The sequence below is a fragment of the Micropterus salmoides genome, unplaced genomic scaffold, assembly GCF_014851395.1.
Source record: "Micropterus salmoides isolate LMB-PRFRI ecotype aquatic unplaced genomic scaffold, ASM1485139v1 Ms_hic_scaffold_8, whole genome shotgun sequence".
NCBI lineage: Eukaryota > Metazoa > Chordata > Actinopteri > Centrarchiformes > Centrarchidae > Micropterus > Micropterus salmoides.
In genome coordinates, this window is record NW_024044570.1 from 9,405,258 (window position 1) to 9,430,735 (window position 25,478).

General features: G+C 40.6%; 1 protein-coding gene across 11 annotated transcripts in view; it reads right to left on the reverse strand.

The window, feature by feature from the left end:
• Window positions 1-1,654: 1,654 nt before the first annotated feature.
• The window catches only part of LOC119893251 (unconventional myosin-IXAa-like), a 152,296-nt gene continuing 128,472 nt past the window's right edge, over window positions 1,655-25,478 (reverse strand). For 2 of the 11 annotated variants that reach the window (XM_038705269.1, XM_038705260.1), the window contains exons 24-44: window positions 24,095-24,396; window positions 22,696-23,874; window positions 21,389-21,473; window positions 20,688-20,891; window positions 19,063-19,160; window positions 18,602-18,702; window positions 18,131-18,351; window positions 16,864-16,980; window positions 16,404-16,592; window positions 16,062-16,109; window positions 15,852-15,963; window positions 14,636-14,697; window positions 13,660-13,852; window positions 12,890-13,018; window positions 12,670-12,775; window positions 12,236-12,367; window positions 11,260-11,383; window positions 10,117-10,170; window positions 8,309-8,523; window positions 6,852-6,994; window positions 1,655-4,606 (exon numbers count right to left, since the gene is read on the reverse strand). In XM_038705269.1, coding sequence (XP_038561197.1) covers window positions 4,218-4,606; window positions 6,852-6,994; window positions 8,309-8,523; window positions 10,117-10,170; window positions 11,260-11,383; window positions 12,236-12,367; window positions 12,670-12,775; window positions 12,890-13,018; window positions 13,660-13,852; window positions 14,636-14,697; window positions 15,852-15,963; window positions 16,062-16,109; window positions 16,404-16,592; window positions 16,864-16,980; window positions 18,131-18,351; window positions 18,602-18,702; window positions 19,063-19,160; window positions 20,688-20,891; window positions 21,389-21,473; window positions 22,696-23,874; window positions 24,095-24,396 — 4,203 coding nt within the window. In that variant the 3' untranslated portion in view covers window positions 1,655-4,217. Of the gene's footprint in view, window positions 4,607-6,845; window positions 6,995-8,308; window positions 8,524-10,116; window positions 10,171-11,259; window positions 11,384-12,235; window positions 12,368-12,669; window positions 12,776-12,889; window positions 13,019-13,659; window positions 13,853-14,635; window positions 14,698-15,851; window positions 15,964-16,061; window positions 16,110-16,403; window positions 16,593-16,863; window positions 16,981-18,130; window positions 18,352-18,601; window positions 18,706-19,062; window positions 19,161-20,687; window positions 20,892-21,388; window positions 21,474-22,695; window positions 23,875-24,094; window positions 24,397-25,478 lie in introns of all 11 variants that reach the window. The other 9 variants (XM_038705270.1, XM_038705264.1, XM_038705262.1 and 6 more) reach the window with 8 other exon arrangements.

The following is a 25,478-nucleotide window of genomic DNA, read 5'->3' on the forward strand; positions in this document are numbered from 1 at the left end:
TGAGTCACAATGCACAATACCAGGCATACCAGTAGCCCGAAAGTGAAGCATTTAAAATCCAGCCAACATACATTTTATTAATTATACCTGTGCCTTTTTATACTGTTGTATGACAAAGATCTTACAACTGGATTTAAATTTCCACATATTCTTGTGTACTTGTAGTATGAAACTGTTTATCATGTTTTGGGCTAGTTTGGGCATGACTAGGCCTGTTCAGAGCCCTTACCTCAGCCCCACCCATTGTCTTTGGTATGAACTGAAACCCCAACTGTGCCACCGCCTGATACTTCACCCATAAGACTGCCTAATACAGGTTCATTGGCCTTAGATTTTAGATTTATTTAGCTCTAAAAGAATCTGACGAGGGCCGAGGACTCGTAACATGTACGTGAACATTACATTTTAGTTAAGTCGACAATACCAAAAGCTTAGCGTATACTGAAGAGGTTGGAAGAGGTGGTGGGGAGCTGCAGCAGCAAGCGGCGTTGGCATGGGCAGGGTTATAGTGTCAGGTTATAATGGCTGCTCTGTACTGTATGTTACTAGTCAGCTTGTAGCCAATAAGCAGATAAATGAGTCAGTGATTATAAAGCATGAGTAAGCAACTGGTGCTAATCATCGAAATAAAGCACAACTTCAATGCTTACAACTGTACAATTTTGTGGTCCTTAAAGGCAAATATTGTCCTTTTTACTTTACTACTATTATATGACACCTATTGTTACTAGATTTTACATAATAAAAATATACTTATAAAGAACAATAAACTGCTAAAGATTGAACTAGTGGTTTCTAATCGTTTTGGTTTGTGACCACATCAGTTCCAAAGAAGAGACAGTTCCCCTTCTAATTTGTCAGATGGTTTCATTTAAATAACAATTTGAAGCTCAAAAAAGGTAAAATGATCCAGTATTTCACCAAAAACAGCAAATATTTGAGAAAAGAATACAAATTTGTGAAGCAGAGCTTTTCTTCTTTTCCATGACCCCTCAGATTTATCTTGTAACCCTTAGAAGTAAGTCCGACTCCTAGATTGTGAACCACAAAACTCCCTAACTGTATATAAGTAATTAAAGCTCCACCTCGACCAGCTATAACAGTAACATGCTGCTTTAGCAATGATTCATTAGTATCAACAACCTAATAATAAAATATATAATGTTTTACTTGTAATTACATTTGATACTTTAACTACATTTTACTGATTATACTTTTACTATTTTAGGATTTCAAATGCAGGACATTTACTTGTAAATTAGTACATTTACATTGTTGTATTAGTACTTTTACCTGAACCTATAGTGTGGACAATTTGTCATTTATCCCACACTCTTGGTTTAAGTAAAAGGTCTTAATAATTCTTCCACCTCTGGCCAATTGTTTTCATGCTATTCCACTGATCATCAGTTGGTGGCAGTAGGAAATGCAGCAATTTGCCACCAAAGCCAGTGTTGTAGGTGGATGTAAACAATACAGAATTTAAAATATTTTAAAAATAACCTTTGAAAATGTTGATGAAGGAAATGCACATGCACAAATGTGTGATGTTATCCCAAAGAAGACACACCACTGCATTAGAAATGATAAAAAATAAAAATTACAGCCTTTCATCTTTTGTCTGTCAGGCAAAATATAACTCAACTCCTTTGTGTTTGGCTGCAGTTTTGCTTTTTTAATAAGCAGATGAATTTCCCCCAAAAAGTCTTTTTTTTCCCCTTACAACCACAGACATGTTTGTATCATTAAAAAAACAAAATATAACACAAATTGCACCTTTTACATAACCGTGTCCAGAGTGGCACAGACAAAGAGACACGCTTTTCTTTTTTTTCTGCTTCGTAGCACAAACATAACAGACCGAGTGTGGACTGTTAAAATGTTGCCATGGTAAATAGTAGATAATGAACCGTACACAGGATAATATATCCTTTTATAACACCTTTTATAACAGATTCTTTTAAACCAATGTACACCCCAAAAGCATGATCATAAATAGTACATACACTGTGTATAAAAGAGAAACCAAAACAACCAGAGAAAGCAGAGCATGCCTTCCAGTGACAGGTACATTCACTTTTTTAAGTCTTTTTTTGGAGGCCGCGTGCCATATGACAGCCTGGACATGTACAAAGACCATCCCATAAAATATCAACATAAAGATATTTCACCAGGAATCAGTTTTGTCCATTCAGCTCACCTCCGAATCACTTTTCTAAAAAAAAAAAAAAAAAACAGGTCTACAGTTTATATTGTAAAAAGACAGCACACTGCAAGTCTCTACACCTGCATTAAAACTGAGATCAGCACAGTCTTTACTGAGACTTCCAGCTTCAAGGAAACGTTGATTAACACTGATTGCGTTGGTGAGATCGGAGCAAAGGTTGCCCAAACGTATCTGATCACCCACGCAGCAAGCAAGGAGAGATATTGCAGCTAAAGTATGGAGACATCATTGCTGTTAAGCTACCCAGTAGGCCAATAAAACTGAATATTATACTGAGTTTTTCGATACTGTGTGGACAGAGACAGAAAGAGAGTAAGTATATGCAGAAACACATGGACGGTCTGAGTAAGTTGCTACTCGTTTTTATCTGATTAACAGGTAGATTAAATGCTACTTTTCACAGCCAAAGCTGGGAGAGAAGAGGATGAAAGAGCTACTATTATGGTAACAGAGAAGGAGAAGAAGGAGAAGAAGGAGAAGAAGGAGAAGAAGAAGAAAGTATTCTGGATGGCTCAGAGGACATTGTGGACAGTTTGAGTGCAAGAGTTTCCCCACAGATGCAATAAAACTCAGACTAATGAAACACTGTTGTATGTTTGAGTGAGTTTTAGTGTCACTTGATGGTTGCAGAGAATTGTTTCACCTTTACAAGAAGAACATTTTGGGGGGAAACACTAGTGTGTGTAAAAAAGACTACACGTGCACAAAATGGGAGCTGATACAGTGGCAGGAATTACTCAATCTTTCATTCAGACATGCACACAAAGCAAATGAAAAAATGGCTTTCATCTGAGCAAAAATAAACTGTAAAACAATATTGACAACAAAAACATGACATTGTTGATATCAATGACAACACCTATAATACAGCATTAATATATATATATAGATATATATTAAAAATTCAAGTCCTGACATAGTAACACTGATGTTTCTGAATAAAACAGAAGGGAAAAACAAAAAGCTTGCAGGGAAAGAGATACAATACACTTATGGCTGATTGAATGTGACACCTCATGCCAAGAAATAAAGCATGTGAGCGCAGATCGTCAGTTTTTCCTTCTAGTGTTTCTCAAGAGTATAACACGAGGGCAACCAAAACTGCCTCTGTTCATTGTGAAATAGGAAGAGAGAGAAACTGAATGACGGTTAGCCAGCACAGAAACAAAAGTGGAACCTAAATTCCAGACACTTCACTGCAAAATAGAGAACAGGAAATAGAGACAAATCAACAATGAACAGGAGCAGCACTGGAGTTTCTTTCTATGTACACTTTTTCCTCTGTCACATAATAATAGCAATAATAATAATAATAATAATAATAATAATAATAATGGAACATACAGTTGTAACATATTTCTGTACAGTCTCTTCAAACTGATGTAGGAAAAAGTGTGATGGAGAAGCATGCAGCCTCTGGCTGGTGTGTCTTGTGTAAACGTGAAAAGCAGACTTAGCTTGGCGCTGGTTACAGACAAAACGTCCGCCAGTTCAGTCAGTATGGCTACATTTCTTCTGGGTGGCTTTAACCACCTGCCCACATGCTAAAAAATAAAGATGGGGCACTATAAGATTTGGCTTTGCAGTTGTGGGTTTTCTCTGTGTCTCACCTCCCGTCCTTCCCTTCTCCTCTCTCTCCTCTAATCGACCCCTGGTGCTCCTGCAGGGGTCAAACGGCACTAAGATCTGAGGGTCAACAAACATGTCCGACCATGTCTTTTCACTTCACTTTGTACCAGCTTTTTGCCGTTCACATTAATCATCAGTCCTCTTTCTTTGTCCCTGTCACATTTCCAGTATTCTCTTATTTTTTCCCCCCACAGTTTTCTGATTTGGGGACCAGGGGAGTAGAGGGGTGGGCACTGAGGAGGGGCAACAGGCGACACTGGGCAAAAACCTCACCCCGTGACCAGCCTTGTTCAACCCCGGGCTCTCCGTCCTCCCCTTCTCGTCCACCCTCCTGCACTCTGGCGTTCCTCCCTCCTCGGATTCACACCATGAACTCGTTGCTGCCGTACAGAACCAGCTGCTGTGGCCCCGAGCTGAAGTCCGACTCCCTCCGGTGGCTTCCTGAGGGCTCGCGTGGTGAGCTGCGGCTGAGCCTGAGCCTGTGGCGGGTCTTACCAGCTTTGTGGCTCCCCTCTTCCTCGGCCAACGGGGCCCCCAAACCACAGGAGGTGAGCAGGGGTCCAGAGGAGGAAGACCGGAACCGGTAGTGAGGGGAGGGAGAGCCGGAGGCATTGGAGGAGAGGGAGGAGGAGGGGTGGTAGGAGGAGGAAATGGTTGAGGTGGAGTCTGCAGAGTCCTGGGAGTTGGGCTGACGACGCAAAGCTCGTCTGCTTATTGTATCCGACTTTCTGGAGCGATAAGTGACAGGCTCTGTGGAGAGAGAGAGGGGCAACACTTAATCCTACACAAGCAATGTTATTGATAGAAGGCACACTCTAACCATGCTGTCAATATACTGTATAGACACATTGACCACATTCAAAAGTGCAAGTGTAACCTAAAGAGTTGAAGACAGATTTGCTGCAACCTCTCCAAAATAAAAAACACTTTTGTCTCGCACATGCTCTGTCAATGCCATTCACTCATGTGTTTGAGCTAGATGATAATTAGTTGTTAGCTACTTTTGGCCCAAACAGCTATGGCTGCTTTACCACCAAGTGCCAGTACATATAATGTGTACTATACATACTCCAGATACTGGTTGCACTATGCACCATGCTCACCAGGGAGTGACTGGGAGTAAAAAATGGCACTAGACTTTGATCCAGACCAGCCCACAAGAACGGTTCACTGTATACTCCACCACAGCCGCCCTGCTAATGCACGCAAACAGGACCAGCCTCTAATAAACCACCTAGCAGCATCATAGCCATTGATCACAATGGCAGTACTGCTTTAAAAAGGCTGCAGAACACACACTGAAATTGTCATGATTGAACTACCTCACATCACATGGGGCCTTGAGATAAAAAGACTAAAATATCCACAATCCTCCCTGAGACAGAGAACTGTTTAACTACTGCTCAGGGTCAGCTGGTTGGCTTTAGGTCATGGGAGTACACATAAAACTACTATTTATTACTGTACTCTTTACCTCAGTTCTTTCTTCCTGGTACATTTATTAAACAGTAGCTGACCAACAGCATTTGCATTTCACTGATACCATGTTGTATTAACACATTTAGACGCATATCCTCTCGGTCTTATCTTTCACCCGTGAACAGGGCTGTGGCATATTCCTCTTCCTGGTCTTAGCATCTGTGGACCTTGGTGTTAGTACTATTACGACAGAACGAGTCGGTTACTTTTTTACATTTACTTGCATTTCAGGTAAGACCTTTGACTCTTTTGTCTCTTTTCAGCTTAACATTTTTTTAAACTCTGCTTCTCCATTTTCTGTTGTAGCTCATTTTCCAGCTGTCAGTATCACAGTGGTGTGTGTGAGTGAGATGGGGCGGGGCTAAGGGCTGCGTAGACGTTCATATGGAATTCATAGTTTTTACCTTCACCTTCCAAGGAAAACGCTCCCTTGGAGGGCAAAAAACGTTATTTTCTGCTGCCTGCCAACCAGGAAGCAAGTGATACACTGTTACTTTGAGTTTGTTACTTTTGCGTTGACAAAATGCTGGATGGTTGTTGTGCTTTCAGATGCACTAATCAACGAGAAGACAAGCCTGAGCTGTGTTAGGTGAAATATTCCCTAACAAGGTAAACGTAAACATTACCACAGTCAAGCGCTGGCAAGGACCTGGAGGTTTTTAACGGCAGAAAGGCTGTATATGTGCTGTATATGGATGTGTCCATATCTATCTTTTTCTTTAGTTGAGAGATGATCCAAATAAAATGTAACGGCTTTTGAGGCATCTCTACGAGGGAGTCCAGTGGGAGCCGCTATCTCGGTCTGTTGTTTTGCCTTCCAGTTCACCGCGAATGTCACGTGACTGAAAACTATGAATAGACCAACAAGCCTAGGAAGAAGGGGGGGTTGGCTCGCGAAACCTTCTGCCAACGTTTTTATTATTATTAAAAAAGTATAGGCTAAGGAAAGCGGCCCACTGGCCCGGAGGTTGGCCAGCCCACCTGGATTTGTCCCGGTACTCCAGATGGCCAGACCGCCACTGATGCTCACTCTGCCTTACAGAAATAGATCAGCTCTGTCTTGTCTAGTGTTAGTTACTGTGTTGCGTTTTATGGTGTCTTGTCATATAAGCAGAATTATTGTGACTTTGTTTTAGCATCTTGGACCGTGAGAAACGGCATTTTGTGCATTTGTATACTCAGTATGTGGATGATTGAATGAAACTGAAACTTGAAACTTGACTGGAGTAGAGCTTACCCTGAATTGCATCAGTCAAGTAAACATCCTAACCAGATTGTCTCACATTAAGGTTTAAAGGAGTAAACATAATGTGATTATCACACTTTAACAGCTTTAATCGAGCTATTATCTTAAATAACTTATACAAAAATAATGAAGTCATACTTTAGCATGCATGTAAAGGCTATTATATTCTTAATGACTGGGATTATATTATTACCATTATATCAGACACACAGTATGGCGTGCGCGCACACACACACACACACACACACACACACACACACTCACACGCACCAGAGGGGTCTGAGGTGGCTCCCTCCGTCTCCATGGTGATGTTCTCAGAGCTGTCTGCTGTGCCAATGGATGCTTCAGATTCAGGAGTCTCATCATCAGACGTCCGCGGCTCCAAGATCAACATCTCATACGTCAGCTCCTCCCTGCCGACACAAATGCAAATGACAGGTTAAAAGCCTGGTTGGACGTGCTTTATCTAAATCATTTTATCTACATTTGAACTTTTGGGTGTTTCCTAGTGCATGCCATTAAAAGTTAGTACTTTAGACTAACCTTAAGTTCCTACTGGGCCTACTAGTAACTAAAGATGTGCAAAGGTTAAAGGGATTTTGTCCAGATAAAAGATATGTATTTGTGTGTCCATGAAGGGATCGATGTAACAGATTGACGGGTGATGACATACAATATGCGTGTTTATGTTAATGTGTGTATCTTGTTGTAAAGTGTACTGGGACCACGCAGCTGGTGATTTTGCACTTATAAATAATAATACATAATAAATCTGACTTGACTTGACAGTAAGAGCCACAGGGCATAGACAGATATGTGCTCATTCCCACACAGCAACCAGTTCACACAGGAAAAGTTGTTTTTTGTGTGTGGCCATGCTTGAGTAACATCTGCTAAAATGACTAAAGTGTTTTAGCAAGTGATGGTGCAATTAATTTCCGGTTGTTAGAGATGGAGAGGGATTGACTTAGATTACATTTTTGGTTTTATACTGGATGTTTAGGCCAACAATTACAACATGAACCCCTTTCAAAGTTTTTTACGACATTGTTCATGTCAGTTGGAACAAGTATTCAGATCCTTTACTTACTAAATACTGTTATATATCATTACATTATTATTACTCACACATTAATCTAAAAGCAGGGTTTTACTATTTACTATCAATGATCGATTGTTGTGATAAATCACAAGTTCTCAGAGCCGAAAGGGACACCTTCAAATTGTTTGCAAAGTCCAACCAACAGTGCAAACCTCAAAATTATTAAATATAATTTAAAGGAAAAGCAGCTAATCGAGCGATCGTTTCAGCTGTACTTTTATATATTTTTGGGTAGTTTAAATTATCACAAAACATCATTATTTTATAAGCTCTTTGTATGTTTTGTATGCACAAATCTTAATTTGGAAAATAACTGGTGACTAAAGCTGTCAGATAAATGTAGTGAAGTAAAAAGATTTCCCTCTGAGCTTTAGTGGAGTATAGAAGTATAAAGGGGCATGGAAAGACAAGACTCAGTACAAGTACCTCAGGTTTGTACCTAAGTAAAGAACTTGAGTAAACAAGTAAACATTCCATCACTGGATGGTTTCATCCTTGTAGGCTTTGGACAGTATATCTGCCCTGTATGTTGGTAACCTGTGTACACACTTTTTGACACATTAAAACAAAACACTTCCAAAGTCAATCTGATCGGCTCTGAACAGTTCAACCAGAGATGTCATACTTTTCTTTCTGCAGACTCTCGATCTGCTCTGTGAGGATTCTCTCCTCCTGCTGCATCGCCAGTTGCTGCTGCTCATTCAGCCCGGCTTCTGCTGCATCCTCTCCTCCTCCTCCTCCTCCTCCTCCTGCACACTCTCCATCCACTACAGGGGGCGTCCTGGGGCTGAGAGGAGGCGAGGTTGTGTGGGTGCTGTTTTGCCGAACACGACCTTTGCTCTGCAAGTTCAGACATTAAATCACAAAGCAAGAGAGTGTCTTAGTAGAGGTTGACTAATATTAATCATAATACTACTTTTTGGTTGACAGTGATGGTGATGGAGCACAGATGGTGGACTCACTATAGACACGGTTGGATGCTTAGACCAGATAGTAACTATACAGAGGATGTACTGACCACAGTTCACGACACCACTGCTAAGGAACTTTGACATCTTCTGATTATCACACACACACATACACACACACAGGTACTCATTACCTTAAATTTAGCTGTGTTAGGCTGCATGTTAATAAGTTGTGGAGCAGAAACAGAAAGCAAAGAGCAATCAGTTGAGCTACAGTCTCCGAGCGTCTCAAACATAAACATTAACCTAATACAAAACTACAGTTACAGCAGCAGTTACACGGCACCTGTCTTTAAAACTGTAAAAAGAGTAGTACTTGCCTAATTTCACAAATTTTAGTCATAAACAAGAAATAATAACCTTCATTTGTCCCACAACACTGGATGGGATGCTGCTAGCAACAAGCTAGGTTGTTAGCTTGGTTTGCTTTCTACAGAGACGCCATGAGTGAAATTCTTCTGACAATTAACTTTGAACAAAAAACAGAGTTACTTTCTTAGCCCTATATGAAAAAGATTATGTGTGAGTATAAATCAATTCAACAATGTTGGCAATAACTAAGTAAATTATGTTAGTTAGTTTATTATTACCATTAATTACAAAATTGATTGCTAATGTTTAGCTGCTGTTGTCTGGGGCTGAAAAATGAATTTCCTTGAATGGCCGCTTGAGATTGGCTCCAAAAGTATCAGGTGGTTGTTGTCACAGGTGGACAGCTGCAGCAATCAGACCTTCATTCAGCCCAACCTCAGCTCCACCAACGCTCCACCTCTTTGCCCAATTTTGGTTTAGGTCAGTTAGGCAAGTCAGGTATTGCCAAAATGGTGACAGCTACCCACACTGAGCTTCACAATAACTCTTCAGAAACCTTTGTATGACGTCCAAGCCCCCATGAAGTGCGCCGTGCTTTGAAGCCAATTTGACATAGTGGCCAAACTGTGCTATTACAACTTCTGGGTCCGTCCCCTGATGCACACTGGCCCAAAAACACTTTTCTATAGACTTCCATTGTGAAAGAATCCATGGTGATGTCACGTAGACTATGTCCGTGTTTTATACTGTCTATGGTTAAAATCCTATCTGTCCATATAACAGCTGGCTCATAAGCAGAACTCTGACAACTTTAAGTTCAATTTCAGTCTCATGTCTAGAGACATAAGTGAGTCCACATAAAGTTCTGAGCCTTCAGTCTCAGTATATTTGGGGACAAAGTGGGGACAAAATTGGTTGAGGACCTTATGAATTATTACATAACAGTGTTAAGTGACAACACTTGTCAAGTAACCAAATTGTAACAAAACAGTAACAAATAAACAAAGAGAACGTCAGACAGCTAAAAGAGGACTAGCTTACAGACAAACGTCACAAGCACTGTGACTGCAGAATGAGTAGAGGATCAAACAGACTGACAGACAGGACAGGACTGGCGGTGGGTGGGCACATGGAGTTGAAGGGGCATACATACCGGGGTGGCAGTGCGGGTAATGCTCATAAACCTAACAGCAATAAGTACAGGTTTCTGAAAGGAGGAGTGGGGGAAGGAAGGAATAACAGATTAAGGTTAAGGAGCGGTGGATGTAATCAGGAAAGCATGGAATTGGAGATATGCAGGTCAAACCATTTCCAGACATTTAGGTTAAAACTGAGCTAAATTTGGTTTTATAGTGACATTTAAATTGAAATCGCTGTTGACACAACACACAAATTACATGTGCCTAGATGTCTATATATGTTTTAACCTAATTTTGCCAAGTGTTAACCAAGATGTCTAGACATCTTTTGATCTGCAGATCATTAAAACCATGCTCACTGGGAAAGTTTAGATACAGTTGGTTAGTGGAGGAATTCGGGTGTCTTGGGAATCACAGTTGGCAGCATCTTTTTGATTATTGTTTGCCAGAAAGACATATTATACAGCTTGATGGTCCGTAGGGAGAACAGTAATTTTATTCCTTATTAAAATGTAGTAATAGGAACTATTATAATGTTACATACTGTATTTAGTGCAAATCACTGCTAATTTTCACTCTTTACACTCGGTCCTTTTTATTTTGTATTTTTCTGTGAATAAAGAAAAATATTTTGGGAGCTCCCGAGAGTCCTTTTTAACATCTGCTGAGACTGTTCAGTAAATCAGAGATAAGAGTAGGAACATGCATTAATAATGGAGAGGTATTAGTGAAAATAGTTAGAAATTGCTTTATAAAAGTAGGGTTCTTTGCACATGTGTAGCCTCTATGAAAATAACTGAAATAGCATGTCAACAACTTATACCCCTTGAGTGTGTTTTTGTCAGCATTTTGCTCGTGTTACAAAAACACAGCAAACTCTGTGGATGAAAGATGTAAAAAACACAAACATAGAGCAATGAACTCCTGCCATGGCCGTGTGAAAACCATGCCAGCTGCTCATGGAGCTGAAAACTGTTGCGTCACCATTTAAATGATGAGTGAGAGGAACAAGTGGAAAAACATCCATGTCAATGCCAGGCAATAAGGATTATTCATACCAACACCTTTTGCAAAATGAGTACTGTATATAACTTATAGAAGCTCCCGCCGAGAGGGCTGTTGTCAGATGATTGACAGTAGCTGTAGTCAGATCTTACCATGGACTTCCTGACATGGGTCAGTCTGCTCTTCGCTTTGGTTTCTGCAAACTCCAGACTGTTAATGTCCTTCAGACGAGCTTTGTACTTGCTCATCTGTTCGTTGATGATCAGCTCCACACACCTATGGGGAAGAGATCCATTTAGTATAGAACTGAATAGAATACAAGTGGAATAGATTACTGCATCAGCTATTCATTAATGACTTTGTCTAAGTAACAACTAGCTAGTTTCAAACTAGTGACTTTCTAAATCAGGTTGCACCATTAAAACTTGCTAGTAAAGTCTTTAGTAAATTTGTTACTAGGTGACTACCACCTGTAGAACTGTCCAATCAAACGCATGAACTATTTAAACAGGAAGTCACTGTAGCATCACTGTAGCATCACTGTAACATAACTTACATAAATTGCAGTTTTAAACAATATATTAAACCTAATTACTTAACAGATCAGATATGTCAACCAAAACCCCCTATTTTACTCGTCATATTTTAGCAAGCTAATGTTAGTTTTTTCAGTTGGTTCAGCTGGCTACACATCAAATAATAACAACGAATATTTCTGAAATTAACTATTTTGTGTGGTGCCACCTCTTTTAAGTCAATAAAGCATAAATGTCCACTTAGTAAACACTAGGCTAAGATTTAATTTAATATAACAACATTTCAAGCTTTGTCCCTACAGGCCTCCATACACACTTTCTGACCATCAATCAATCAAAATCATGGCAAAAGAGGTTCCTGTTACACCACTTAACAAAACGTGTATTTTTTATTGTAAGTATTTTGCCACTGGACAGTTAACTTTGGTTTAAACCTTTTGTCATTCTCTTGTTCACATGCAGGTAGAAACAAAAACATTTCATAAATTCATTTCTATTCTATACACTGTTTTGGTCCTTAAAACCTCTCTGTTGCAGGCAGTTATTTTGTTATTCAGTGAGTTAATTTGGGGAACAACAGATGAGGACGTACGCGGTGGTCTTGCTGATGTCTTGGACGCTCTGCAACGGGTCGATGGTGTCGGGGCACCGAAGGATGCAGGGAGCGAACACAATGGCGAGGGCGTTGGCTGACATCCTGTTAGTCTCCTCCTGCAGGGCGATCCTGAAACACACCACAAAATAATCTTGTTAATCCCAATGTTAATCCTCATAGAGTACGACACCCATTCCCACCAAACACAACAGACAGGCTGGCATGTGACCGAGACAGCTAATCCAGTTTGATAACCAGTGAGAAAAAAAATCTGAAACCATCATTTCAAATGAAATGTCAAAAAAACAAACTGACTCCACAGACACTTTGCTCACAGCCAAAAACATTATTCAGATCTTCTTTCAAAATCCAATTTTTAGACGCAGGCCTGAGGCTGTCCAGCTGATGTTGATTATTATCTCATCACCCACCTGACCAGATGGAAGATGAGGCGCTCCAGTGTGCTGAGGTGTGTCCTGCTGAGCTGGTCGATAACCGAATACACCCCACGAATCACCTCCCTCTTGTCTGGCTGACCTGAAAAGAAAACAAGCACACACCATCAGACCAAGTAACATTTCACCTTCTGGAACTGAGAGCTCAGCTGGAGCAGCAGAAAGGAGTCACCGAAGCAGCTAATTTTGAGCTTACCCATGGCCCTGAGGAACTCCTCGTACAGTTCAAAGGTCATGAGAGGGCTGGGCAGGTCACGAAGCCACTGTTTGAGAACACTGGCAATGACGTGGATGTTGTAGTCATCCAGGTTCACGCTGCTCACATCTGGAACAGATAAACACGTTAAGGATAATACACTTTCCTTCAACTTTCTCTTTTTGTGACTGTATAAAGCATATTAAGTAAAATAATAATGAAGAAGAAGGAAGAAGAATTAGTTGTAACAATAGTAGAAATAGTTGTAGTAATAAGTAGTGGTGGTAGAAGTAGTAGTACTAGTAGTAGTAGAAAAAGAAGATGAGGAAGAAAGCAAAGTAGCAGTAGTAGTAGAAGAAGACAAAGTAGTAGTAGTAGTATTTTATTGTTTAATAGGCTGGCAGATTTGAACTACAGCCTCTCAAAGATCATTTCAATAAATATTTACAGTATGTAATGACTTTCACTCCAATATTAGCTATATAAGTAATAAACTTTAAAATATCATCACATTAGCTAGCATTGCTTTCACAACATAAGCACAAAATGAATGAATTAAGCATGAACATCAGATATATGAAAACACAGATAACACAAGGTACAAGGTAGATTTATTAATCATTTTACAATACACTGTTGTATTACGAGATTAAGTTGTAGTTTCCCTCATGCTACTCACAAAAGTCTCACTACCTTGGGAAAGGTTTGTTCAGAAGACTGGTGGTAACGACAAATATGAAATAAAAAATTAGGGTCAGTGTCAGTCTCACCTGTGTCCAGCCCCTGGCGGAGTTCTTTGATCTTATTGGTGGAGCCGGACTTCCTGTAGATCCCCTCGGTGTAGAGGCCGTGCATTTCGATGTAGTTGATGAGTTTTTCCACCAGCTGGGGCACTGTTCGCTCCTCGCTGGTCAGACGGGACAACTCCACGCCATACTGCCGAGATGACAGCTCCGGATCATACTTGTATACAAACGCAGACAACACATCACAAGTGAACCTACAGTGTGTAACTTTTACTGTGGCACCTGTTACAATTACGGCATGTTGATGAATGATACAGGAAGTAAACTCACTCAGTAATGTCCATTATTCAGCTATCTACTTATAATTTGCAAACATATGCTAACAGGAACTATTAGCTGCTGGTCATACTGGACAAAGTAAGCCTGTAGAAGCAAAAACTCTGAGTGTATTGAACAGAACAAGGGTGTGTTTTATTGCTCACTAAATCAACTTTCTTCTAATAAGAGAAATTATTTCATCTTTAGAAAAAGTTTATAGTCTCACTAAAAAAGCTGAGTTTGCAACTGTAACTGGTTAGAGGAACAGGTTCAAGTAGCTGACTTTAGGCTGAATATCAAATCAAGAAAAAGAAAAAAGTCTTTGATTTTTTTAAATTAGTTGATTAGTTTTTTTAAAGCAGCAATTATGATACTTGTTCTTAAAAGTTTTGTTATTTCTTAGTTTTTCCTTTTAGGTTTACATTTTGCAGAAAATATCTACATATATACACTCAAAACAAATCTTGCAAAAATGTAGCAGGCATCCTACAAATTTTTGCTCCGCTAAAGTCAAAGTAAATCAAGTGAGCAAAAATTTAATCATTGTTCTGCTTAGTGATTAAACTAATGTGGTATGACATCCAAATCCATTGTTGTCCTTGTGCATTTTAACACCAGTGTGATATTACAGCATCCTATAACAAGAAACCTCAAAATAACGGACAAAAAATAAATCTCCTACCTTTTTACTGCACTTGGTGGTCATCTTGGAGCAGCACTTCCTGTGACAGGCGTAGCGGCACACTGCAGACAACAACACAATCAGACTGATGGCACTTCTACAACCTCCGCACAACTGCAATAACAGCTGCAGTAAAGAGTAACGATCTCAAGGACTTGGGCAAACGTTGAGGCGGCAGAGAGTTTAGATGTGATGTCTGCGGCTCGGCTCACTGAAAGTGCAGATGGAGCTTGTAACAAGATAGAAGATAGATTTATGAAAGGAGAGGGAGGCCTAATCGAATTTTTCTGACACTCAGGGAGGCAGAGCACGTATTTGAGTTTTGTGAGTAGGAACGTGTAGTGTGTGTGTGTGTGTGTGTGTGTGAATAGAGTAGGGGGGGGTATAATGTGCTGTATCGGTGGAAATAAAAACTACACACATGGGCGTGAGTGCCTGTGGGTAAGTGAATTAGGAGAACATTAGGAACTGGTGATGGTGTGTATATCTGTGTGTGTGTGTGTGTGTGTGTGTGTGTGTGTGTGTGTGTGTGTGTGTGTGTGTGTGTGTGTAAGATTGGGCAGACTTGCAGATATTTACAGCCTTTTATGCTTTTAGGGTGAATTGCAAAACAAAAGGCAAATACATTTGTTACTTAAAAGTAAAAAATAAGACAAAATACTTAGTGTCCAACAAGATTTTTTCAACATTAATTTAGTTGGGGGTCATTTAAATTAGAGTACTTTGGTAACGTTGCTGCAATTAAGTAATGAACAATTTAGCTTTCACTCCAGCTGAAAACTTCACACCCATCTAATGCTTTCTAATCTCTCCTTCACTGTTGTAAAACGTCATGACATGTTGTCCTGGACTCAATCAGGAAGTGAAAATGAATTAAAAGAGAGGTTGTACTTTTGTTCTTTGTTCCTCCTTATTGAACACTCTGTAAAATATAGCAACCACACGGTAAGTACTGTAGTACACTTTTGTCCTGTTTCTACTGTCTGTCCTCATTTATTAAGCTTAAGGTGCACCTGCAATCTTGACTCATCATCAGTCATTTCTTTGTGAACTCTTTGTGTCACCAGAGAAGAGAGAAGTTAAATAAACCCACAACTTATTGGCATTCTGTAGAATAAACTTTGTTTGCTGGTTAGTAAACACAAGACACAGCGGATGTGAAACAACAATGTATTTTTTCTATCTAATTTAAGCTTGTGTGTGTGTGTTTCCTCACGTTTGCAGACGCACGCTCGGTCCATCATCCAGATGAGGGAGGAGCAGTACTCGCAATAGGTGGGGATGCTGTACTGTGTGGACTTGAAGATGTGGCCGTTGTGCTCTTCCACCTGCAGGGGGCAGCAAAGCCACCAGTTAGCTCAGTTTAACTTGTGATTTTATTTTATTAACACTTCTTTCAATTGGTGGCATAAAATGTACAACTCACAATGTCAGTTTCCTTCTTCCTTGACTTCTTGCGTTCGCGTTTAGGAGCCTGGAAAGAAAGAAATATGTTACCTTATGTTTTTTGTATGAATGCCAAAAACAAAAACAAACATTTCCTCTTCTTTGAACAATTAAGCTTAAATTTTCAACCTTAGATCTCCTTTAACTGCATTTTCCTCTGGCAAAACAATGTCTGGTCTCTCTTATAACGTACAAACTCAGCAATGGAACAATAAACCCGCTGCATTTGATAATAAACTTAACTACAATACTTAATATTATCTGCACCGATTTGAATTGATTGTGTCTTTTCATCCATCCATCCAGTTTTTAACTTTCTTACCCTGCCAATAGTTCCCTCCATGGGCTTAAACTCAGTCATAAACTCGTCCAGGAAGACCTTAAAGGTGTTGACCCACACCTTCACCGGTGATTCGCTCCAGTCCCTCTGCTCCAGACGCATGGACTTCTCTAGGATGTGCTCGAACAGGGCGTAGAGATCCTTGTAACGGATACTCTTCCCATCATCCATCTGGTAGTAAGGGCAAAGGAAAGGAAATGAAATATTAGACAGGATCATCAGTGCTCTTTGTGTTTCAAATGTTAAATCAATCCTCCTATTGTTTCAATAAGTAAACTTGTACAGACATTCACAGGAAAGTATCTAAGAGCAAATATAGTATATTTCAGTGTGATTGACAACTTTCCTATCTCAGCCTATTGGATGCAGAGCTGAACAGAGATCCTATGGTGCTTCAAGCAGCCGAGAACAAACAAAAGAGAAAATAGTATTGGTTACTCACCGCCAGGGCGGTGGAGTATGAGTTGAAGATGTTGATCCTGAACTCCTTCAGTGCTTTCTTGAAGACGACATCCACCATGGTGTCCTTCTTACCGTCTTCAGACTCCAGGTCAGCGATCTGGAAGGACAAATGCTTTTTTTAAACGACTCAGGTTTAACGTAAATAAAACAGCTGAAAGAGGTCAGGCGCAGCTCAGCATCTGTTTACTGAGACAGCTTGATGTTAAAATTTTACGTGGAATGAAAAGCTTTCTTTTAAAAGCGTTCCACTTCAAAATAGGGTGTTAAATGAATCTTTGTAGCACTTTTAGCACACAAGTAATATACTATATTGAATGTGTTCACAGCACAAGACACAAATATTTTCTGGAAGATTCTTCAAGTTCAAATTTAAGACTTTTAAAATTTGCATTTAAAAAAATAATGACATTGGGTGTCTGAAATTATTTCAGACCTTGTAAACCAGTGGTTCTCAAAGTGGGTCCTTGAGGGGATTATTTTGTCCACTTTAACACTTTCTGTAATAAAAATTAAAAGCATAAATCTTTTAGATGGGGGACCCTGTGACAAAACCAAATGGGGCTCTAATATGTGTCAGTTTACGGGTCATTGCTGAGGAAAAGTCTGAGAACCACTGTGATTTTGATATAGCACCCAAAGCTTCCCCTGATTTTCTGACAAGAAAAACATATTTTCTCTATTATCTCTTGTAGTATCTAACCACGCAGATCATTTTGTTTTCATTTGTCCACCACAATACAACAGAATCGAAAGCAAATTTTGCTTTTTGGAGCTCAAAGTGTTGAAAAATTACACTTAAATGTCCCACATTTGTCCAGACTGTAAAATGTTTACCTGGGACAACTTCATATCAAAGAAACAGCCCCTATGATAACTGATGAGTGTGAGTAAGTTGCTATAGTTTAATTGTTTTTTTAATCAATGCTGTGAGACTGATACCTTAAAACCTGGATGAATTAAACCAAAATTATGTCCATCTAATTTGGGGAAAGTGACCCTTTAATATTTGGGGGTTCTATTGTAGCTTTAGCAAAATCAGGGAGAGTACCTTTAAACTTTGTATTCAAGACTATTTTGAACCTTAAGTTATAATGATGTAACACTTTTACAGGACCTGCAGAGACATACATGACATCATTTTATGGACAACACTGGCTTTTAGTGGAGCCAAACAAATATAGAGGGCCAGGTAAAGCGCGCGTGTGTGTGTACTGTGTGTGTAAACGGGTTCAGGGTTGCCCTCTTACCTTCTTCATGAGGAAGTCGTTCATGCTGCGGTAGTCATGGGCTGAGGTGAGAATGTGCAGTGCGTCGTTTTGCCACTGGGCGGGCTCCAGAGTAATGCTGCTGATCTTCACACTGCGACGCCTCCTCATTTTAGGAGATGGCTCCTTGTTCTCCTTACTGTCCCTGACACCCCGAGAAGCAGCTGCCTCCAAATCTGGACTGTGCGGAGGAGAAGGTCCTTCTGGGAGAATAGACACAAAGATGTAGAAGGAGGTGGAGGGATGCAGAGAGACGGTGGATTTAGTGGATTGCTAAATGTGATTTGTGTTGAATAACCTACATAAAAACTTATTCTACCTTATTAAATAATATTCTATAGTGGTGTATTGTGTGGTTTTGTGTGTACTGTGTGCATATGTGTGCGTCTGTAAATCTACACTCAAAGAACTATAGAAAGCATATTTTGTGTTGGAGGTGATTTTGTTTTTTACCTTGAGTCTCTCCTGCTTCGCTCCTGCTGGCCTGCTTCTCTCTCGACAGTTTCTTCTCACCGTGCTTCGCCTTACTCCAGAATCTCATCTTTCCTCTCATCCTGCTAAATCACAAGTGTAATTGACCAAGCCCAATAAAAAAAAAAAGAGGGAAAGTCATGGAAAAATTAGTGTGTGATAAGTGTATGATGTAGTTTCCCACTAAAATCATCTCAATGTCACAATGCAGTAAAACAACCCCACTAAACTACCAAAGGTACAATACACAAAATGAGTCAGTGTTTTAACAGACGTATTGAAGTCTTTTAAACTTACAACGTAGAACCAAAATAAGCAAGCAAAGAAATTTATTATTCCCCGAAAAATAGACAAAGACGCTCTTCTATAAAGATTTAATTTACAAGGAGCAGAAGCATTTTCTGTGTGAGAAGATGTAATTAGAGACCATCTAGTGATCTTACCTTCCATCCTGACTGGAGGTTTTCCTGAGGACCTCTAACTTGCCCAGGTCTCCTGATGACATGGTCTTATGGATCTTCTTCTGGTCTTTGTGAGATGGCTGAAGAGCAGAAAATGTATATAATTTATTAACAATTGCTGTCCAGGTTTTGCCAGGTTTAAAACTCATCCAGGAGGCTGAGATTTTTGGAAACTGCTTTCAGTTTAACACAGGTTGGTTCCTCTATGTTGACTATTGGGAGATAAGCCTTACTTATAGAAAAATTATGTTAGGGTGTAATAATGTGCTCTACAATATAGAGTTTAGAATGCATAGTTCCAAATCACTTCGGTAAATGTCTGTAAATCATGTACGTGACTACATATAGAGGTAAATTACTTATTTTGGTTCTAGTGATGCTACTAAATGCACTGATACAATAAATGTACTGACTCAGAAGAGATTGAACGTAATCAGCAATATCGGAGATAATAATGCTGATATTCAGGTCCTGAGAGAGAAATAGAAGGCATGCTTGTGAGGTCCTGTTAGAAAATGAGGCTGTTAGTCAGCTCAAGGTTTTAAACGAGTCCAGCATGCAAGAGCAGCACTTGTATTTTCAGGACAGGCCAGTTGCTGAAGATCAAAATATGAGTGGAGATCTTCTGTCAGTCCTTACTCTGAAAATCTATGTTTATTGTTGTTAAATTAGAAGCAGAAACAGGGATGCTTTGATACATTGGCATTTTGAGATTTAATCTTTTATTTGTCCCTCAAGACAACTGCCACACTGTGAGAAGTTTTCGTCGTCACTTGTCCACACATTCTCAGTTTAATATGATAAGGGTGCCAGCAGAAAACTAATAATCTGAGGCTGTGATTTACTTTCAATGATGTGTTGTTTACTGACAAAAAATAAATCAAACAATACCTGTCCTTCAAAACTAGTCCTGTAGAAATAAGTCAATTATTTGTTCACTTGATCAACAGCTCTGACAGTTGATTAATCATTTAGTTTGTACATCCACCAAAAATGCTACAATATTTTGGTTTCAGCTTCTAAAAAATGAGGTCTTGCAGCTTTTTAATATGTTTTATATCATTGTAAATTGAAAATCTTTAAGTTATACAAAACAAGCATTTGGGGGGGAAAAATCCCTATTTTCCCCCATCTTAAACTAAACAACTGAGTTAATATGAAAAAAATATATAACTATTAAAATTTATATTTGAATGAAAATTATTTTTAGTCGCTGTCGTACTTACAACATGGCATGTGTTTATAGAAGGAAAAATACAAGATTAAAATCCAAAATGTTGACGTATCCCTTGATAAAGAGACAGCGTTGATGGCTCAGCCACAGAGCCACGTGCAAGGCCATATACTGCAGACAAGCCAGGTGATGGTCGGTTTGAGCGAAGTGGATAAACCGTTAGGTCAGACTGTAGCTCAGCAGTCTAACAGTCCAACAGTAGTTCAGTAGTGAACAGTGTGACAAAAGTGAGGGTTAGCAGTGTTAAAGGGCTCCTCCCCTGCAGCCTAGCCAGGTCCACCTGAGAAGAGGGTGGATTGGGAGGTGGGCTGAGTGGACAGGAAACGGTCGATTTCTTGTAGGTCATGGGACCTCAGGAGACCCGGTATTTTACCATCTCGTAGTCACTGTGACAGTCAGCCTCGGGGTGGGCAAGTGGGGCAGAGAGGGAGGGGGGCAGCGTGTGGGAGTGGGCAGGGATGTAGTATTCATCGTCGTCATCTGACTGGGTCGCCCCCTCAGAGTTACAGCGGGTGAGGAAATCGGAGCGCGTCCGGGACATTCGCGGTTTCTTTTTGGGACCGGGGCGGCCCACCTGCTTCCAGGCAACCACAGAAACATCAGGTCAGCCGCTAATGTGTGTGTGTGTGTGTGTGTGTGTGTGTGTGTGTGCGTGCGTGCGTGCGTGCGTGCGTGCGTGCGTGCGTGCGTGCGTGCATGTGTGTGTGAATATGCTATTGGATCTTGGAATTGGAAAAATGTAGCAAACCTTAGCTGACCCCAAATGCATCTATCATGAATCTGTCTATGCATATGTGAATACATATTAAGTAGTGAATTTCATGAAACGTTATTTTTCTTTGTGTGAAGATTGCAGATCTTTAGCCCTGATTAATCTGAGGTTTTAACATAGAGTGAGATTTTCAGTAGCTATTATATTACATATATTTGAGTTAGTAAAATGTTTTATTGAAATTGCAACGAGGTTAGTCTACACCACTGCACACACTAGTCTAGAATAGTATAAGAATCACACAATGTGCATGTGATGTGTGACGGAGCATGTGGGTGTGTTCATATCAGGGTTTGTCCTACCTCTCTGTTTCTGGATCCTGCAGATTTGGAGTCGTCTCTGTACATGGCCAGAGATCTTTCCTGGTTCACCAAATCCTTATCTGACCTGCAACACAAAACCAGACATAAAAAGTTTTACAAAAGGCCCGAAGACACACTTACACTTACTTGTTGCAGTAGTGGCATATAGTCATGTTTTCACTCTTAACTGACAGCTTACATGGTCCTTTGTGGGAGGGAGAGCATCTTATACCATCAAACTATAGTCAGCAGCCTTAACGCAATGCGTTAAATGCTTTTAATCTTTACTAATCTTTACAAATATCACATCCATGCTCTTTTCCTGGATTTGCTGAGCAAACCTTTATTTATAAAAGTATTAAAGATAATTTGTTGTAACGGTATATAAATAATGTATTACAGAATTTGTTCTTCAGCCAGAGAGCACACTATGTAAACAATGATATTAAAGAGGTGGTATTATGCTCATTTTCAGGATCAAAATCCTATTTAGGGGTTGTACCAGAACAGGTTTACATGGTTTCATTTTCAAAAAACACCATATTTTTTGTCATACTGCACATTGCTGCAGCTCCTCTTTTCACCCTGTGTGTTGAACGCTTCGTTTTAGATATGGAGTGATACATCTTGCCTTCTTACATCTTACAAGATCTTTGTTGGGAGTTGCACATGCACAGTTCTTAGTGAAAGGACTACTAGCCAATCAGAAGCAGAGTAGGGCGGGTCGTGAGAAACCGGTAAACACGACTTTGGTTCAGCTGTATATGTTCCCCTTACCAGCTTAGCAACATGGACTGGAGCAAGAGTTTCAGAATGGTGAGCTATTAATCTGTAACAAATGTGTCTTTCATCCATAAAGTTGTAACTGAGCTCTGTCTCTACATCACAGTAACAACTTTATGTCCATTGACTGCCTGGAGGGTAGCTAATGTTTGGTAGGAAAAGGAGAGGTGTGTGCTGCAGCTCAGTGTTTTTCCACCGTTTCGAGGGCGTGTCTGACTAGCCACTTGGAGAGCGTTATATGACGTGCATTTTGCTGTGACGTCACAGGGATCAAAGGGAAAAGGCTGGACTACAATCAAGCTGTTTCAGAGCAGAGTTTTCTGTGGGAGATGGGAACTCCCTTTGGGCTGGACTTTGGGCTTTTTCACTATGCAAACCTATTACGTCAACAAAAAAGATATATAACTCAATAAAGGAAAGGGAAAAAGCCAAAAAGCATAATATAACCACTTTAATAAAGACAAAAACACAATTGTGGCTTCCCTAACTTGCTGTCAAATCCCTTAGTATAATGGCTCACTTACTTGGAGAAGGGCAGCTTGCGTCTGGGTGGGGAGAACACAGTGCTGGATGGTTTCTCCACCATGTTCACAATCACAGTTTGGGCTGAACTCTTCTTTGGAGCTTTTGGAGGTTTGGTCTCCAGGACTGGGCTGGGAGCCTCCTGTGCAGGCCGGATCGCCTTCCTCTCCTGCTGACTGGGGAGAATAACAGGAACACTGGCGTTTGGCTCCAGGACAATCTGGATGTCCACCTCTGAGGAGCAAATCCCAGGTAATTCTGGACTTGATCCATGGGCGGTTGAAGACTTGTTCATACCGAATACATCTTTCATGGCCTGGGTAGCCATCCCGTCAGGCTGTTCCTTCTCTGATGCTACTTCCAAGCTGGAAACAGGCGTCATTTGGGAACTGGATGCTGCGGTTCCATTTTCAGAAGCTCCTTCTAGGGTCTGGGCTGCCAGCAGCTCCCCTTCCTCCACAGGGCTCTCCTTCTGCATACTGATCAACACCACTACAGGCCTTCGAGATGTGGACTCCCTCCTCTCTTTGTAAGATTTGCTGGGGCTTTCAAATTTTGGTTCATGAAGTGGACTTTGGTCAGAAGCAATATAAAATGTTGCCCTTGGACCCCCTGCCTTGTCTGGAGGCTCCATCACAGGCTTTTTGTTATAGTTTGAATCTCTCAGCCCCTCATGTAGTTGAATATCCAGTGCTTGGGGATGTTCTTGAGGTGCAGTTGACTGGGAACCTCCAGAGCCTTCAGTCTCCATGTCTTCCACACTGAGCAGTTCAAAACTTCCATGACTGGCAGGAGATCCCCGGGGTGAATGTCTGTGATGGTCTTCAGGCTGACAGGCTCTGGTGTCTGGGAGAGAGTCTTCTTGCAGAGAACCTCCCACACTGGTGGTTCGGACCTTGAGAAGCTCTAAGCTGAACTGAGCCTGCTCCAGCTCTCTCATTCGCCTGCTCTCTCGTTTTGACCAGTTCTTATTGCTCGTCTCATCTGTGCTCCTACTTTGCTCTGAGTTCTCTTCTCTTTCGGTCTCTCCCACGTCTAATGAAAGAGGCTTAGAGTCCTCAGAAAGTTCTACAGAGATTTGCTGGACATAACACTCCATGGTTCCTGCATCCATCTCTGCTTGTGGACTCTGTTGTCTACTGAGTTGCTGTCTTTCACGCTGCTCCTTCAATTCACTGAACCTAAAGACGTTATCAGTGTTAAAGTGTAATTAACATTTGTCTCTACATAAAGCAGACGGAAAGCATAATATTATAATATATGCAGATTTTCACATATTTTCACTTAAACTTGCATATTTCTTTGCCACTTAGGGGCAGCGGAAACAACTGTGAACACAACACTGACATATTTTCACCATTCATATGGCGAACACACTCATGCTCAAACGCTTTCATTCACCTGAGTCGAGCCAGGTATCCCCTGCCCATCGCCTGCAGCTGCATCACAGTTCTGTATGTCCGACAGTAACGGTTCCTCTCCCTGAATCCTCTCCATGCTTTTTGAACCGTTACGGCTGCCAAAGATCTGCGTAGACAGCATTTTCTCCAGCTCCTCTGAATTATGATGGCAGAGTTCCGACACTGCAGGAACCTCCTGCGCTCCCTGTAGCTCCTCCAGGCCGCCTGCAGACACACAACCGCCTCCTGCTCATCACCCGAGTCAATGGTGGACTCTTTGAGAAGGCAGCATCGCCACCATCGCTGCAGGAAAACAAAGGGGAAGGAAAATGTGTTGAAACTTTTAAATTTAAGGGAGGTGGAAATTCACGATACACATCTAGGTTTTACATTTTCAGTAGCTGAATTCAGTATACACACACACACACACACACACACACACACACAAAATCACTGGTTCAAAAATCAAGAGTGACTAAAAACCTATTTTCAGATTTACAAACTTGATTTGGTTTGTATTAAATAGTGCTGCTTTAAATATTTAAATATCAAGTTGGGGGAAATAAAATGTCTTAATTTTAATTGCTATTAATCATTTTGTCAAACAACTCGTTCAATTGACCCTTCGCTAAGCCACGCCCCGAATGCAAAGCTGACCAATCACAGCGCAGTATAGGAGTCGCTCTAACTGAGGTCCGACACTTTCATGGCTTCGCTCCATTGACTCTAATGCAAAAGGAGTGTTTTTCTAGCTTTTATTCGCTGTATTTTTCCAAGATATGGTCAAACGCTGTTCCTCGCGCTCTTGTAATAGTTACAGTCGCTACCCAGAGAGGTTGATAGGAGAAGTATGATTTATTCTCTTTCCAAAACCTAAAATAAATCCAGAAGAATTTCGGCTGTGGGTTGTTCCTACTGTAATGTTAGTTAGCGAACGCTAGCTAACTACTCATCTGCTTTTTAATGATTGTAATAATGAATAGGGGCCTACCCAGCTTTACAGGAACAGTGCTGATCCTTAATATCGTTGTCTTGTCTCTCAATCGTCGGGGGATGCGGTGGTTCACTTATACTGTGTGATTGGTATAGGCTTTAGCTTCTATCTTTCATGTTTTTCACGTCCGCCTGAATACAACCTTCAGATGTATAACGCAACTGCAAAAGTGTCTGCTTCTTTGTGAGATCGCTTTTTCCAACAAATTTGACAATATTTCTCCGGGGAGCGCAGTAATGGACAGTGGCAGCGCCAACAGTTTGTCGGACTTAGCAACAGTAACTAAGGGGGGCGGGGCTTAGCGAAGGGTCAATTGCCCCATACATTTGACACATTAATTTAATACATACATTTAACATAAACAAAAGACCCCAGTGTTTTTTTGTGTCTC